At 38.9% G+C, this 17,415-nt stretch overlaps 1 protein-coding gene across 2 annotated transcripts in view; it reads right to left on the reverse strand.

The window, feature by feature from the left end:
• Nucleotides 1-17,415, reverse strand: part of LOC129891112 (calcium-transporting ATPase 3, endoplasmic reticulum-type) — a 104,233-nt gene that overhangs the window by 67,905 nt on the left and 18,913 nt on the right. Inside the window, exons 10-13 of one of the 2 annotated variants that reach the window (XM_055966370.1) lie at nt 16,968-17,053; nt 5,095-5,196; nt 4,963-5,016; nt 1,247-1,348 (exon numbers count right to left, since the gene is read on the reverse strand). In XM_055966370.1, the coding sequence (XP_055822345.1) occupies nt 1,247-1,348; nt 4,963-5,016; nt 5,095-5,196; nt 16,968-17,053 (344 nt within the window). Of the gene's footprint in view, nt 1-1,246; nt 1,349-4,962; nt 5,017-5,094; nt 5,242-16,967; nt 17,054-17,415 lie in introns of both variants that reach the window. The other variant, XM_055966369.1, reaches the window with a different exon arrangement.

Genomic DNA, 17,415 nt, shown 5'->3' on the forward strand with positions numbered 1-17,415 from the left:
TTATCAAACCTCTCCTCCTTCCACAGTTTACCCCCTCACATTCCATGAAACTATGTTTAATTTCATTGATCTTTAATAGACAAAAATCCCCCTTTACTTCTTGTGTCATAACTCATGAAGTTAGTGTCCAGTTCTAAGCTCTTCAACTCAGTCAACCCTTTTCTTTTCGGAATTTTTTGATCATTCTGGATGACTTTATTTTCCAACTTGTTGCAGTCAATTTTTAGAAATAGTTCTGTCGCATTCTCCTCACAGCCTTTGAAATCAATCCCAAACTCTCTACTCAGGCAGATGATGTGTTGTTACAAGAAACTGTTGCAAGTATTTTCTTCCATCACAACATCCCACAAAACATAGGTTTCAAAATATGGTTTCATTCTCACAGACCAAATTTGATAGTTTATCTCGGTGAAAATTTGTGGGGAATTAAAAGAGAGACGGTTGCTTGTCATGGTTGAAAATCGGGTTGAAAAAAGCATTGTTAAAGATGATTGAAAGTAGCCCTTGCGGGATAAAAAATGGGTTGAAAATAGTTCTTTAGAAGAACTCATAGACCCCGTAAGATCAATGAGGCTCTTGACACCATTGTTGGTTTTTTTAGATGGGGCAGCAAAAAAAAGATTGAAAATGTCTCGAGACAATTTTATTAATCACGGGGGCTAACCAACTTTAAACACAAAATCTGCATAATTTAAAATTCAAAAAACTAAAATATCTCAACAAACTAAAACAACCTGATAACAATTTAAAATTCAAATCATCCTAACCCTAAGGAATTTAATTAGACTAAAAACTATTGCAATAACTAAAGTAAATTTCGACATGTAGTACCGTTAATTAGAGATATCATATCTCTCCCACATATGATTCATCCTAACAACTATCGATTAGGTTAAAAAGGTGCCTCTACAAATGAAAAAAACTAATTAAAAGGGAAAAAGAGATGAAGGCTTCCTACATAGATTAAATATGCCAAGATTCTGGTATATGTACATTAACTAATAAAAATAAAATCTGCCAGGTAATATGTAGCATTTTTTTTATTTTTTTTAGAAGGTAACAACTCAGGTAATACCTAGCATTGAAACAAAATCAGTCATATACTAAAACATAACATCATTAAACTGCTCAGTAATAATAAATAAGCAAGGAAAAGGTCTATTATCAGATCAGACACTTAAAACTTCAGTGTGGCAGTACTTTAACATTTAAACCCACATGTGAACTTGCATAATCCAGGCAATACCTTAAAGTAATGAATTGCACCTCGCAAGAAGCCACCATGGGCAGGATCACTAAAATGCCCAATGTTTACCACCCAAACTAGCACACATATTCCTGCAATGATCTAAAAGAAGGAAAGAATAGCTTCAGAAGTAAATAACATATCGAAGATTGATGAGAAATGTGGATGAACAAATAAGTTTCTAGGTAGCATTAGGTGGTCAATGAAATCTCAAGAACTATACGACAGATGATAAGTATCAGTTCCTAATTATATGTTTCACTTTACCCCATTTAGCAATACAGCATCCCCATGTTTCTTGGACAACATATTATGAAATAAGACAAATAGGGCACATTCACTTCCTTACAGAACTTATGTAGCTTCCCTTCATTATCCCCCCCCCCCCCCGGTCATCTCTCTTCTTCTCAAGCAGCTTAAGTTTTTTTAGATTTTGTTTAGTAGCTTAAGTTGAGTATTACTTGGAATAAACAGCTTTTAGAATCATCATAATATTAAATGAAATAAAAACACTGTAGTAGAAGTTAAGCTTTTGCATGTCTTCTAACAATAGTCTGTATAGAAAAGGTAAGTCCTTTTGACATCATTTGAGGCACAGTTCAAACGATTCTTTCCTAGAAATAACATCTTGCAACAAGGACTTAGCATGAAAATATCTGCAGCCATTACCCATAAAGTCTGATTGAACATGGATACCTACGAATACCTTAACCTCATCAACTTCTGCAATTTCTCTCCCACTGTAGTTGAGATACAGAAAAAATGCATAAACTAGATAACTATAATGGATACCTATGAATACCTTTACCTCATCAACTTCTGCAATTTCTCTCCCACTGTAGTTGAGATACAGAAAAAATGCATAAACTAGATGACTATACTAAAGGGTTCATTTCAGCAGTGTGATTTTACGCCCTCTATACAATTCCTTCAATCTGCTCAACATTCGTGCAAACTTCTGAACTACAGGTTGCCAAAATTCTATATCTCTAATCTTGCACTCAAGTAGCATTCAAAATATCTTGTGGGTAACCAGTCAAACATGCACCCGAAAAAATCTGCCAACTCTAGAGGTCATTTATCTCCAACTAGTAAATTCTATGGCTCTTTCGGACGTTAATGTGCAGCTTCCTACTGCCTTGGACAAACAAATGTTCTACAATGGTGCCATATTTATCTAACCTATGACAAGGACGTTTAATCTAGTGGTAAAACACCTCTATATACAACAAAGAAATCAGGGATTAAAGTTACAAAGGGAAAGACAAGTGAGGAACCAAAATCCTCTTGGAGGGAGGGGGAGTAGGTGGTTTAGGAGTGGAGAGATGGATTGTGGGTGGGAGGAGAGGGTAGTGAAAAGAACTATCTCGCTTGTGGCTCATGTAATTTTAATGCGCCACCTACAAACCATAGGTGTGATAGACGTGGACTCTCACAAATTTTCATGGAATTATATGCACCGAATCTAGAAGCTTAAACTATTAGAAAAGAGAAATTTATTTATTTATGTGTACAACAAATTTCCTCATGTGCTATTCTGATTCTTTTTTCTTGGGTCAAGTAATAAGAAAATTTTTGTTGATAGTTGGTGGTGAAACTTGAATTCAGTACCTCTACCTGCTCTTATACTATATTAAATTAGATAAAAGCTTAAGTTATTCGAATGAAGAGGAAAACATATTAAATTAGATAAAAGCTTAAGTTGTTTGAATGAAGAGGAATAAAGACTTAAACTAAGTAAATATCAAGTGTTGAGGAAGGAAGGAGAATGATAATTGGGTTTATCAAAATTTCTAAGCCTTAATAATCTTTGGGAGTCTCTTAAAAGGAAAATGAAAATAGAATCATAGAGTTATTGATAAACATAGAACAGTGTGTATGCGAGGAGATATGTGATGAAGGAAAGGGGATGAAAAACAGTGTGTACGTGAGGAGATATGTGATGAAGGAAAGGGGATGAAAAACAGTGTGTATGCGAGGATATATGTGATGAAGGAAAGGGAGGAATGCAGGGACGAACGGAATGATTGGAATGCAGGGACAAGACGAATGCTGTGTTATCTAGTATGCTTTGTAACATAATATAAATTTTATTAAAAGAAAGTTTTGAATACATAATTATATGTGAAAGATCAAAGTACAAGTTTTTATGAAGTATCAGGATTATCGGTGATTGGTTTGTCGATGTCAAGTTGATTATATATTGTTTGAACCTATGAAGTTGAACAATCAAACATATAAAAGAATAGGCAAAACAAAGAGTGAAAAAACTTGAACCCAATCAAATTTTAACAATACTTATAAAGTATAACCATTTCACATAATATATTTCAGTTTAATAATACATTATTAAAGTGAAACTCATGAGTTATAAGCCTCATAATGTCCCTATATTTTGATGGGGGTGGGGGATGGATGACATAATAAACGAGCACAATATGGCCATATTTTAAAGAACACTGAATAGCAGGAGAAGGGTCCTAGAATAGTTTATCCAATACAATATAATTAAAAGCAAAATATCTTCCTTTATTACACTTACATTCTACTCTTGATATATAAATATATTAACCAAGCCCTCTAAATTTTATTGTTATGTGCAAGCATGTCCTCATTGTTGCTATAAGTACCAGGGGCATATGTAGAGGCTTAAATATGGGTTCACGGGAGGTTGTGCGTATACATACATATACTAGGAATTAGGAAATCTACTAAATATCTATAATACTTGAGGTGACAAAGTTATTATTGTACTATTAACTTGAAATCAATATAGGAACTCATAATTTTCAAATTTTGTATCTGTCGACAATTAAGTAGTACAGAATAGTTTTATTATATTGTAAGATCTTTTACTTCCTTTATCTCAAATGATGGCATAAAACATCAAATTTATATGTAGAACAATTATAAAATATTAAGTGAATTGATTAGTTAATTAAAAAGAATGATTTGGAAAAGATATCGACACTGTAAGAACAATCAAACTATTGATAAATTTTTTTTTGATGACCATGGTGTCCGGGGCTTTCGCGCACCACAACTAATTCCACAGGATACATGTCACCTCACACCATATATATCACATATTCCTTTTGAGTATGTTTGATGAATTGCTTTAAACTTGAAAAATATTATTAGTTTGACATGATTATAAGCATTAACTTTGATTCTTCTCCCCCCCCCCCACCCCCACCCCACCCCTAGCATGCAGAGATGAACACTAGAGACACCAAACTAACTCATGGATATTTTACTTCTTATTTTCACCCGTACTCCCCACTATCCAATATCCTCATAATTTATTCTTCCAAATCTATTTATAACCATTAATAATTTAATATATTTAGACTATCCAGACACACACATATATACTATGGCCTTTAGTTCAAACTTGAAGCATGAAATATTCAATGAATGGCTATAGAGTGTGCAAATAAGGAAGATGTGGGAACTTGATTCAAAAAGATTAGAATAACACGACTCACCCTATGTATTTATCTTTTATTTTTTTTATTTATTTGAAAAAGTATCTTTTTTTCTGTTCTAACTCGACATCTGTCATTTATGCACAGTGCGCACATGAGCACTTCTATTTGAAACTTCCCAAAAGTACATAAGAATCAAACAAGGAGGAGTTGGGTGAAGGTGAAATCTAGGAATAACAAAAAAAAATCTCAGAAATTGTAACAGGAAAAGGAAATAAAAGTACATACCTTTGCCAAAAAAGTACCAAATTCATCCAACTTTTTCTTCAATGGTGTCAATTCCTGCACCAACAAGACAGCAAATCATTGTCACATCAAAATAAAGGGTGTTGTTAGATTGGGTTAACATTTAAAGCTCACATCTTCAGTCATTAACATAGAATCACGTATACTGCCCATTGCAGTATTAGATCCAACCCCAATGACAACAGCTCTTGCCCTTCCAGCGACCACTGTAGTGCCCTGGCCAGCGAAACAGAAATTTGACTTATTGCCATTGTGTGAAGACTGTTGTATGCAGCAATGAAAAAATAACAAACTCAAAACAACTTTCTGATGAAAACAAGAAGTATACATATAATCAAAGAAATTTCTTTGAAACTATAACCAGAAGATAGTTTAGCCATCTTTATTCAGTTCTGCAGGTACTAAAAGCTGACACGTACTATTGGTTAACAATATTTTATACCAAATAGTAGTTCTTTACGAGGGACTAAGGAAGTGAGGGTTAATTGTTCAATTCTCAATGTATCATCCAGATCTTTTTTTTATGTAACAGTCTACAACAACAACATACCCAGTGTCTCACAAGTGGGGTCTAGACAAGGTGATGTGTACACAGACCTTTATTCCTATCTTGTTAGGGTAGAGACGATGTTTCCAATATACCCTCGTAAAACATTTTGAAGCATGTATGAAAAGGGAACACATTAGTCCAAAAGCCACTATGGAAATAACAACAACAACAACCCAGTGAAATCCCACAACGTGAGGTCTGGGGAGGGTAGAGTGTACGCAGACCTTACTCCTACTAAGGTAGGACGGCTGTTTCCGAGAGACTCTCGGCTCAAAAAAGGCATAAAAAGGGGGTCAGATAAGGTTAAGAAATTCAAAGCGCTATAGGAAAATAAATAACGAAGGCATCACAGATAAAATAGAGTAATCACAAGTACTGAAAGTAATAAATAGTAACAGAAATAGCAGAAATGAGAGCACAAGGAATTGTAATGTGCTAATGCGCCTACGAATAGGGAAGAATAACGAGACTATGTACTAACCTTCTACCCTAATGTGGGTCCTCCACACCCTCCTATCTAAGGTCATGTCCTCGGTAAGCTGTAACTGAGCCATGTCCTGTCTAATCACCTCTCCCCAATATTTCTTCGGCCTACCCCTACCTCTTCTGTAACCATCCATGGCCAACCTCTCACACCTCCTCACTGGGTCATCTGTGTCTCTCCTCTTCACATGCCCAAACCATCTCAGTCGCATTTCCCGCATTTGTCTTCCACCGAGGCCACTCCTACCTTGTCCCGAATAGCCTCATTTCTAATCCTGTCGCTCCTGGTGTGACCACACATCCATCTCAACATTCTCATCTCGGCAACTTTCATCTTTTGAATGTGAGAGATCTTAACTGGCCAACACTCTGCCCCATACAACATAGCCGGTCTAACCACCACTTTGTAGAACTTGCCCTTAAGTTGTGGTGGCACCTTCTTGTCGCATAGCACTCCGGAAGCGAGCCTCCATTTCATCCACCCTGCCCCAATACGATGTGTGACATTATCGTCAATCTCCCCGCTGTCTTGCATGATAGACCCAAGATACTTGAAACTACTTCTCTTTTGAATGGCTTGGGCACCAAGCTTAACTTCCACGCCAACCTCCTGAGGTGTCTCACTGAACTTGCACTCTAAGTACTCTGTCTTGGTCCTACTCAGCTTAAACCCTTTAGACTCCAAGGTATGTCTCCAATCCTCCAGCTTAGCATTAACTCCACTACGAGTCTCATCAATCAGGACTATGTCATCCGCGAAAAGCATACACCATGGCACCTCACCTTGAATTTATCGCGTCAATGCATCCATCACCAATGCAAATAAAAATGGACTAAGAGTTGATCCTTGATGCAACCCCATCCCAACTGGGAAATGCTCTGAGTCCCCTCCTACTGTCCTTACCCTGGTTTTGGCTCCCTCATACATGTCCTTGATCACCCTAATGTATGCCACAGGTACATCTTTAGCCTCCAAACATTTCCATAGTATCTCTCTTGGACTTTATCGCAGGCCTTTTCTAAGTCGATGAATACCATATGCAAGTCCCTCTTCCTCTCCCTATATTGCTCCACCAGTCTCCTCATAAGATGGATGACTTCTGTAGTTGAGCGTCCCGATATAAATCCGAACTGGTTCTCTGAAATAGACACGCCTCTCCTCACCCTCATCTCCACCACTCTTTCCCACACTTTCATAGTGTGGCTTAGTAACTTGATACCTCTATAGTTGTTGCAACTCTGGATATCCCCTTTGTTTTTGTATAGAGGGATCATTACGCTCGACCTCCATTCTTCGGGCATCGTTGCCGTTTTAAAGATGACATTAAATAACCTAGTCAGCCACTCCAAACCTACCGAGCTGGCGCTCTTCAAAAATTCCCCAGGAATCTCGTCAGGTCCGGTTGCTCTTCCCCAGCGCATCCTACGAACAGCACCCTTAACCTCTTCGACCTTAATACTCCTGCAATATCCAAAATTGCGACGCCTCTGTGTATGTTCCAAATCTCCCAACACAAAGTCTCTGTCCCCTACGTCATTCAAGAGTTTATGGAAGTATGACTGCCACCTCTATTTAATGAGAGTCTCTTCTACCAATACTTTTCCATGCTCGTCCTTAATGCACTTCACTTGATCCACATCGCGTTCCCTACTCTCCCGCGCCCTGGCTAGCTTGAACAATTTCCTATCCCCACCTTTTTCTTCTAGTTTAGCATAAAGGCGTTCAAAAGCTACCGTTTTTGCCGTCGAAACAGCCGACTTCGCCTCCTTCTTCGCTATCTTATAAAGTTCCTTATTCGTCCACTTCTCCACCTCATCCGTGCTTTCTATCAACTTCGCGTACGTCATTTTCTTTGCTTCCACCTTCCCTTGCACTTCTCCATTCCACCACAAGTCCCCTTGATGTCGACTACGACTACCTGTCGAGACTTCCAACACTTCCCTTGCTACAACCCTAATACAACTAGTCATCCTATCCAACATACTGTTTGCATCCCCACTACTATCCCAGGCCCCCATGTCCTTCAATTTCTCTCCCATCTCCAGGGCACTAGCCGTGGTCAAACTCCCCCATCTGATCCTAGGTCGATCATTCCCGACCCTCTTCTTCCTCATCATCTTGATCCCTAAATCCATTACCAAGAACTTATGTCGGGTTGTAAGGTTGTCTATCAGAATGACCTTGCAGTCTTTGCACAGACCTTTATCATCCTTCCCAAGGAGTAAAAAGTCTATCTGAGTCTTAGCCACCGAACTACTGAAGGTTACCAAGTGGTCCTCCTTTTTTGGGAAATTCGAATTAGCTATCACCAACCCAAAAGCTCTTGCGAACTCCAAAAGTGAAACTCCTCCTCCATTTCTGTCCCCGAAGCCAAAGCCTCCATGCACATCGTCATACCCTCCCGAAATAGACCCGATGTGCCCATTGAAGTCCCCTCCCACGAAAAGCTTCTCAGTAGGCGGTATGCTTCCCACTAACTCGTCCAAATCCTCCCAAAAGCGCCTCTTCTCCTCCTTTGCTAAGCCCGCTTGCGGCGCATAAGCACTAATAATGTTCAAAGTGGTCCCTTCAACGACCACCTTAATCGACATCATCCTATCAGTGATTCTCCTAACCTCCACCACCTGATCCCTTAGATCACTGTCTACTAAAATGCCTACCCCATTCCTATACTTTGATCTACCAGAGAACCAAAGCTTATACCCGTCTACCTCCTTAGCTTTAGTACCTACCCATTTGGTCTCTTGGATACAAGCTATATTAATCTTCCTTTTCTTAAGAATCTTAACTAGCTCTATTGACTTTCCCGTTAACGTCCCAATGTTCCAAGAACCTACTCTTAGTCTAGACTCTCCTTTAACCCATTTACCCCTCCTTACCCTCGTCCCCGACCCTGAATGAGAACATGACCCTAATCTACCATCACTATCCAAAGCCACGAAAACGCGTATGAACTACTAAAGTATTCAATGGTCTAAAGTCAGCAAAATGTAACGACAAGTGTATGAACAAAGAATATTTGGAAACCGGAGGTACCAACTCCAGTTGAAAAGAACCTGGTTCACGCCGGAAATATTGTTCACGCGCTGAAAATACTGTTCACCTCGAAACACTGTTTATGCACCGGAAACACTGTTCATGCGCCGGAAACACTATTCACTCGCCGGAAATACTGTTCACCGCCAGAAACTACCGAAATACCTGTGCAAAAACTACCCAAAAATCTACTGGTGGGCGATTTCCAATCGCAGTCAAAGAGGAGAAAAGAAAAGAAAAAAAAACACAAAGAAGAAGGAAAGAAGAGATGAAGAGAGAGAACAGAGGGGAGAGAGATCTGGCCGGAAATAGTCTTCGCCAGTGGCCGCTTGGGGAGGTGGTGGCCTGGGTGTAGGTGGGATGGAGGTGGGGGGTCGGGGGGGTCGGGGGTGGGGGTGGGGGTGGGGGAGTCACTTACCGTTGTGGAAGATGATAAAGGAGAAAAAACACTAGTAACAGCAAATAGTACAATAATCGAAGAAAAAACAATAGCTAGTAATAAAAAGAGAAAATTACAGCCCAATACCTTTGGGCCACTTTACAAATATGTACACAGTGTATAGGTAGTATATATTTAATACTAATATATGTATAATATACATACATATACATACAATATACATATAATATACATACCTACACATAAAACATACACATTTATACATTCCTATACATATAATATACATGTGTATACACAGCATATGCACACCATATACAACCGACTATATATGCAGTGTATACTTCAATTGTGTTTGGTAAACTAGATGGTCGAATGGTATATATTGATAACTATCCCTAATAAAAACCGAATAATAAGATAACAGGAGAGTAATAATAAAAATATTGATAAGAAAAACTAGACAGTGCTCGCCTATCTACTAGCGTTCTACCCTAATTCTCGACCTCTATTTCCTCCTATCTTGGTTCATGACCTTGACAAGCTAGAGGAGTGTCATGTCTTGTCTATTAACATCTTCCCAACACTTCTTCGGCCTATCTCTACCTCTTCTCAGAGCCACCATGGTCAACCTCCCACACCTCCTCGTTGGGCATCTAAGCATCTTCTCTCCGTATATCCGAACCATCTTAGCCTCACTTCCCTATTTTGTCCACCATGGAGGTCACTCCCACCATGCCTTGAATATCTTCATTGTTAATCATATCTCTCCTACTAGTATGCCCACACATTCATCTCAACATCCTCACCTCTGGTACTTTCATCTTTTGGACGTGCAAGTTCTTGCCTAAGCAACACTCCATCCCATACAACAAAGTAGATCTAACAACCGCAACATAAGACATACGTTTAAGTCTTGATGACACATTCTTATCACACAAGAAACTGGATGCAAGCCACCATTTCATCCATCTCGCTCCAATACAATATATAACATCATTTTTAATCTTCCTAATACATTGGATTATTGACCCAAGGTACTTGAAGCTTTCTATCTTAGAGATGACTTTTGTATAGAATTCCACCTCCACACTACCTCTGGAGTCACGTCATTGAACTTGCACTCTATGTGCTCTGTCTTAGTTCGTCTCAACCCGAACCCTTTAGACTCTAGGATCTATCTCCAAACCTCCACCTTATCATTAACTCTACCATGTGTCTCATCAATTAATACTATGCTATCTACAAATAACATACACCATGGCACCTCCCCTTAAATAAGTTGTCTCAGTCATCTATCACCAAGGAAAATAAAAATGGGCTAAGAGCCCTTGTGCAACCCCATCACAATTTGGAAGTGTTATGCGTCCCCCCCCCCATGTCCTTACCTGAATCTTGACTCTATCAAACATGTCCATATTTGCCCTAATGTATGCTACAAGTACACCTCTAGCCTCCAAACATCTCCATAGAAACCCCCCCCCTCGAGACTTTGTTGTATTCTTTTTCTAGGTCAATGGACACCATATGTAAAAGTCCCTCTTCCCTACCTTTTTTTTGAACTTAGCAACAATGTACTGAAACCTTTTTCTTTATTTTGAAATGGGTAACTTTTTTTATTCCTCAACATTAAGGGCTATGTTGGCCATCTCCAAAAACTGTTACAAGAAAGGGAAAAACTGGAAAAAAAATACTTACAAAGAGCCTATGAAGTCCACTAATTGGAACTCCTCTTCTATATCCTGTTCTTTACACCAAAAGCCTAGAGTAGTAATTACTCTCCATTTGATCTTTTGTAGTGTACACTTGTTGGAACTGTACATATAATCCATATAATCCACCAGATACATGTTGGAACTGTTCTCCACCATCTTTTCTGACTCTTGTTGCCTACCTTTTTGGTAGCTTAGGAGGTTAGAAGTGTGTTCTAGCATAGTCTAATACTCATTGGCTATGCTTGTAAACGGAGCCCACACCTGAGCAGTTACCTTACAATGCATGAATAGATGTTTGCTAGTCTCCAAGGCCTCTTTACAGAGGAGGCATCTGGATGCTATGTTGATGCCACTCTTCTGCATTGCCTCATGGGTCAGACAACTTTTCCTAGCGACCAACCAAGTGAAGCACTTCACCTTGGCAGGAGCCACACTTTTCCATATTGTGTTCCAAGGTCTAGTGGATCCTCCCCCAATTGTATAGTCTATAAACAAAATATACCCCATCATTGTGATGTCCCCATGCTAATTTGTCTAGCTCTAAGTAGTACCAGGGAATCCACCAATCAAGCTCAAGAGCTCTACCACTTTATCAATTTCCCTGTCATTAAGCAGCCTTCTAAATACTAGCTTCCAACGTTGTTGTGACCAGATCTCATCTATCCTGCTATCAGTAATTGTGCATATTGAGAAAAGACCAGGGAACATATCCCTTAGAATCGCATTTCCACACCAATCATTTGACCAAAACTTTTTTTTGTCCCCTCTGCCCAGCAATATCTGAGTTGTTCTTGAGACTCACCCAAAAGTTTTTGATGGTCCTCCACACCCCAACCCCATAAGCTTCAGTGACTTCACTAGTGCACCAGAAATCATGTTGCCCAAATTTGTGATGTATTATCTCTTTTCATAGAGCCTGCTCCTCCTGATTGTATCTCCACAACCACTTTGAAAGAAGGCTCTTGTTATAAACCTTTAAATTCCTCACTCCCAGTCCCCCATTTCTCATGCTTTGTGGTATTATAGGCCATTTAACCGGATTGAATCCATTTTCTATCTTATTCCCTTGCTATAGGAAATTTCCTCTAAGTGCATCCAAAACCTTCACTACCCTACTAGGGATAGCAAAGATGGACATCACATAAGTGGGTAAAGAATCCAAAATTGAGTCAATTAATGTAACTATACCTCCCAGAGATAGGTATTGGGATTTCCATATAGCCAATTTATTCTCTATTTTCTCAATAATGTCATCCCAAATTTTTTCAGCTTTGTGCTTCGAGCCCAAAGGCACGATTAGGTAAACTGTTGGGATCTTCTCTACCTTGCATTGCAAAATACTTGCAAGAGCCTCAATCTGTTGCACCTACTTAATTGGAAAAATACTTCTCTTTCTCCAATTTACTTTGAGTCCTGAGCATGCCTCAAAAACCGCTAGGATCACTCTTAAATAGCAAACTTGTTCATGCTCAGCTTCTCAGGCCTCTTTCTAGTGGAAAAAAAACCAATTGGTTCTCCATTCTAGTGGTTTTAATGCAGAAATTTATCCAGCTGAGCCATCTCCACCCAAACCCAATCTGCCTTGGGATGTTTATTAGAAACTCCAGTTCAAATGATCATATGCCTTCTCAATATCTAGCTAGCACATCAGTCCAAGGATTCCTCCTCTAATTCTAGAATTAATTCACTCACTAGCTAGAAGTGCAGCATCCATGATTTGTCTTCCTTTGATGAAGGCCAATTAGTGCTTATATACAAACTTGTTGATCACCTTCTTCAACCTGTGCCAACACCTTAATTATGATCTTGTATACCCCTGTGATCAGGCTGATAGGTCTAAAATCCCTTGGCTCATTTACCCCAACCTTCTTTGGGATTAAAGCTACAAATGTGGCATTAAAGCTCTTCTCGAACTTTTGATGAGCATGGAATTTGTGGAAGGTTTGCACCACATCATCTTTGATAGTTTCCCAAAAAACACTGAAGAAGGTCATTGTGTAGCCATCTGGTCCAGGTGCTTTATCAACAACGCACTATTTTATTCCTTCCGAAACTTCTTCCTCCTCAAAATCTACAGACAACCAAATTTGTTCTTCTGTGATTATTTGAACATCCAAGATGTTCAAAGATGGTCTCCAACTTTCTGTCTCTTTGTACAAAATCTGATAAAAAATCCACAATTGCATTTCTGGTTACTACAGGATCTGAAGACAATTCTCCATTAATCCTAAAGATTCTATAGTGTTGTTTCTTCTCTGGGTAGTAGCCATTCTATGGAAGAACTTTGTGTTCTTGACCCCATTCTTTATCCACTGAATTATAGATCTCTATCTCCAGTGAATTTTCTCATTCCTAGCTACTTCCTCATACTCCATTTCTATATGAGCTTTCAAAAGCTGCTCATCAACTGTTAATGATCTGTGCACCTGAATGTCTTCAAAGCTCCCAATCTGACCCTCCCGTTGCCTCCATTCTCTTTGCTCCACTCCTAAAGCTTCTTTTTTTTAACAGGCTCAATTCCGAGGCTAGTATGAAGTCAGGACTGCCTGTCACATTAAAGGAACCCCACCACTCCTTAACGCTGTCTCTAAACCCACCACATTTAACCACCACTTTTCAAACTTGAAGTATGATTTTTTGAAAGCCTCATCCCCGCAAATTAGTACTATAGAGTTATGATCAAACCCCAAGCTGGGCAAAGCACTTTGTCTAATTTGATTGAACATCTCATCCCAAGGAAAAGAGTACATGAATCTATCAATTCTTGAAGCATTTCTCTGATTTGCCCCTCCTCTCCATGTGTAGGATCCCCCAAATTAAGGAGGATCCACAAGTTCCAATGAACTGGAGAAGTCAGACATAGCCCCTGTAATTCTACTACAATTGGTCGTTTCTAATGGAAACCTTGAAGTATTAAAATCCCCACATGCCACCCAAGGCCCTTCATAGAAGCTCCTCATTGCTCCCAACTCCTCCCATAATTCCTTTCTCTCACTGTTATCACATGATGCATATACTGCAGTGATAAACCAGATGGAGTCTTGATTTAAACCACTGAACTTGAAACTGGTTGCCACTTTCTACCGGTTCCCCTTCCCAATTTCTCTTGTCCCACATTATCTAAAAAAAACCTTACTATCTAAAGATTCCATCCACATTCCTCCTATCCATCTGTTTCCCCCTAATTGTTGCAGATACTCCCCTACCTCCCCACTAAGTTTTGTCTCCACTAGTACTATTATGTCTACCCCCTCTTGTTGTATTCTACTCCTTACTAAATTCCTCTTAGTATCCATGTTGAGCCCCCTCATATTCCATGAAAATATTTTTAGCTTCATGATAAATGCAAGGCTGCATTTCTCCCGCTACTCCTTGTTTCACTACTAGCATCCTTATCTTTGTAATTAACATCACAGATAAGATTTCTTACTTCTTTTGGGACCACCTGCTTATCACCTAATCCAAGTTTCCTTAACCTCAAAGACTACGACTGTACATTCTGTAGTTGACTTCGACCATTCAAGCTGGAATTTGTAATTCTTCCATCTCCACTGGCCTTGTCTGGATTGTTCTGGCATGAATCTGTTTGAGAATTCGAACAAGAATATCTCGCTGCTCAACTCATATATGTTGGCTCCAAAAGCCTTCGTCCAGTTTGAAGATGGCCACCTTCTAATATCAGCTAGAGTTGGTCTTTCCTTGGTCTCCTCTATGCAAAAACCAACTAAGCATCTCTTGAGCAGCTCATTATCTTGTAGTTGTATTTAATCAGATATCTCAATCTTTCCTTCCTTTTAATTGATTTCAGCATCACGTAGGTTCCTTGACTGCCATTTACTCTCTTGTAGAGCTCTCGCATAGGGGTAGTCAACAGACGTCACCCTTAAGAGTGGGATTTCCTTCTTCTTGCATTTAATGAACCAATTAATCTTAAAAGCAATATCCAACCACCTAGCATTTAGTACTTGTTCCGGGATGATTAGGCATGTACGACCTCCTCCATTTAGTAAGATGATGCTTATAAATCTCCCATACACATTGCTTTCCTCATGCAAAAGAGCTCAGCATTGTGTTCTGCCAGCTTCCATCTTCTACTTTTCTTCTTATTGTCCTTTGATGCTTCCTTTAGACAGAAACAGAGCCACACATTGTCTTCCTACTCAATGATGACCTACGCATCAACTTCCTAATTTTTTCTACCCATTCGTACCACTCCGACTTGCCAGTATCCCATCTAGTGATGTCAAAAGACTTGAAACCAGCATTAAAGTAAAATCTATTTTCCTCCATCTTAGAATTCCAAGGGTGTTTGAACAATAACCACAGTGGGTGGCTATTGGTGGCTTAAAAGAGAAGTGCTAACTCCGGCTAAGGTTGTCGGATAGGAGGGCTTCTACTCTCCTAGGAAGCAGTAGAGAGAAAGGTCATTGGGAATCGTGCTTGGGAGAAATTAATGTTGGATAATTGAAATAACATGGCTAGCTTATGCTTGGCACCTATTCCTCTTTTTCACCTCATACTGCTCCACCAATCTCCTTACGAAATGAATGGCTTCCATAGTTAATCGCTCTGACATGAAACTGAATTGGTTCTCGATTAGACACATCCCTCATCATCCTTATCTCCACCACCCTCTTCCAAACTTTCATAGTGAGGCTTAGCAGCTTGATACCCCTATAATTGAAGCAATTCTAGAATCACCATTGCTCTTGTATAACGGGATCACTACACTTAACTTTGGTCTTCGGGCATTTTCGTTGTCCTAAAAATGACATTAAAGAACCTAGTTACTCACTCCATACCTGCATTCTAAAATTCCACTTCTTACTTGCCTGCGATCTTCAAAAATTCCACTAGGATTTCGTCCGGCTTGGTTGCCCTCCCCCTTCTCATCTTACAAATAGCGTCCTTAACCACCTCAAACTTTAAAGCTCTATGGTATCCAAAATCTCGACGACTCTCAAAGTTCTCAAGATCACCCAGCACAAAATTTTGTTCCCCTCTTCATTCAAAAGTTTATGTAAGTATGTCTGCCATCTTCGTATAGCGTATGCCTTTTCCACCAATATTTTTCCTTCATCATCTTTGATGCACTTCACTTGGTTATCCAGTCTATCATCCAGACTTGAACTTTTATTTTTTTTAAATAAATATTACAGATTTTAGAATTTACTCCATTTGAAATTAACAATGATTCAGGAAAAATAATAATTATTACAAATACTTCAGGAAAAATAAGAAAGTCACAAGTGGGAAGAAGAGAGTAGTTAATACCACAACACCTACAAATGGTGAGAAGTAGAAGAGCTTGTGACTAGAGAAGAAGATACAAAAATACGATGCACAAGCAAGTCATCAATTATACCCATTACTTTCAAGAAAAAGACGTCACCAGAATGCTAAAGTCATCTTATATAAGCAAGCTTTTTAGGGTCTGGAAACTAGTCCAGAATGATATCATCAACTGCACGATAGACCATGAGTAAGAACTTCGACAAGAGTTTTCGTCCTTTTAACATGTCTCTTGAGTAAAAAGGAAAATCTCGGTACCATTTCAGCATCCCACAAACTCAAGGATGTACTTCAACCTAGAGAAAGTTCAGTCTCAAATGCCCATTTTTTAATTTTTAAACAAAACATTAATAGGTTAACATTCATCAAGGCTACTGAATAAACCAAGCGACAATATTATCATCTCCCATATTACATTGTCAAACACATCAGCATAATGGACCTTTTAAAAAATTCCATGCTCCAAGCTCCATTTATATAGTATTCTCCACAGAACTGGTTTTAATAACTTACAGAAAAGAGGATGCTTGTCTTGTCCTGGTATACTGCATTTGTAGCGGTCGTTGCATCAAGCTCTTTTTCCACAGAGCAGCTCTCACCTGCCATCAGAACAAAAAGAAGATGGCATAAAAAGAACAAAAGGCAGGGAAAGCAACTAAAGAGCCTACAATGAATTCTATATACATAATCAAAAGCAGCAAACGAAAAAAAGGTTGATGAATTGGCAGAACTGATTCAATTTTACTTCCCACACAATCTCATTGCATCAGTGAAACATTGTACTTAGAGAACATAAAACTTGAAGCACCATATAATAGGCAGATGCAAGTATAACACCTGCTAAGAACTCCGCATATTTCAAGAAAACGTTTGCATATTGGCATTATAATAGTTTCTGTTTTAGTAATTAATATCCCAAAGTTAGTAACCCATCCATCATTTGTAAAGTATCGCAAATCTA

This window comes from Solanum dulcamara, chromosome 6 (assembly GCF_947179165.1).
Source record: "Solanum dulcamara chromosome 6, daSolDulc1.2, whole genome shotgun sequence".
NCBI classification, from domain to species: Eukaryota; Viridiplantae; Streptophyta; class Magnoliopsida; order Solanales; family Solanaceae; genus Solanum; species Solanum dulcamara.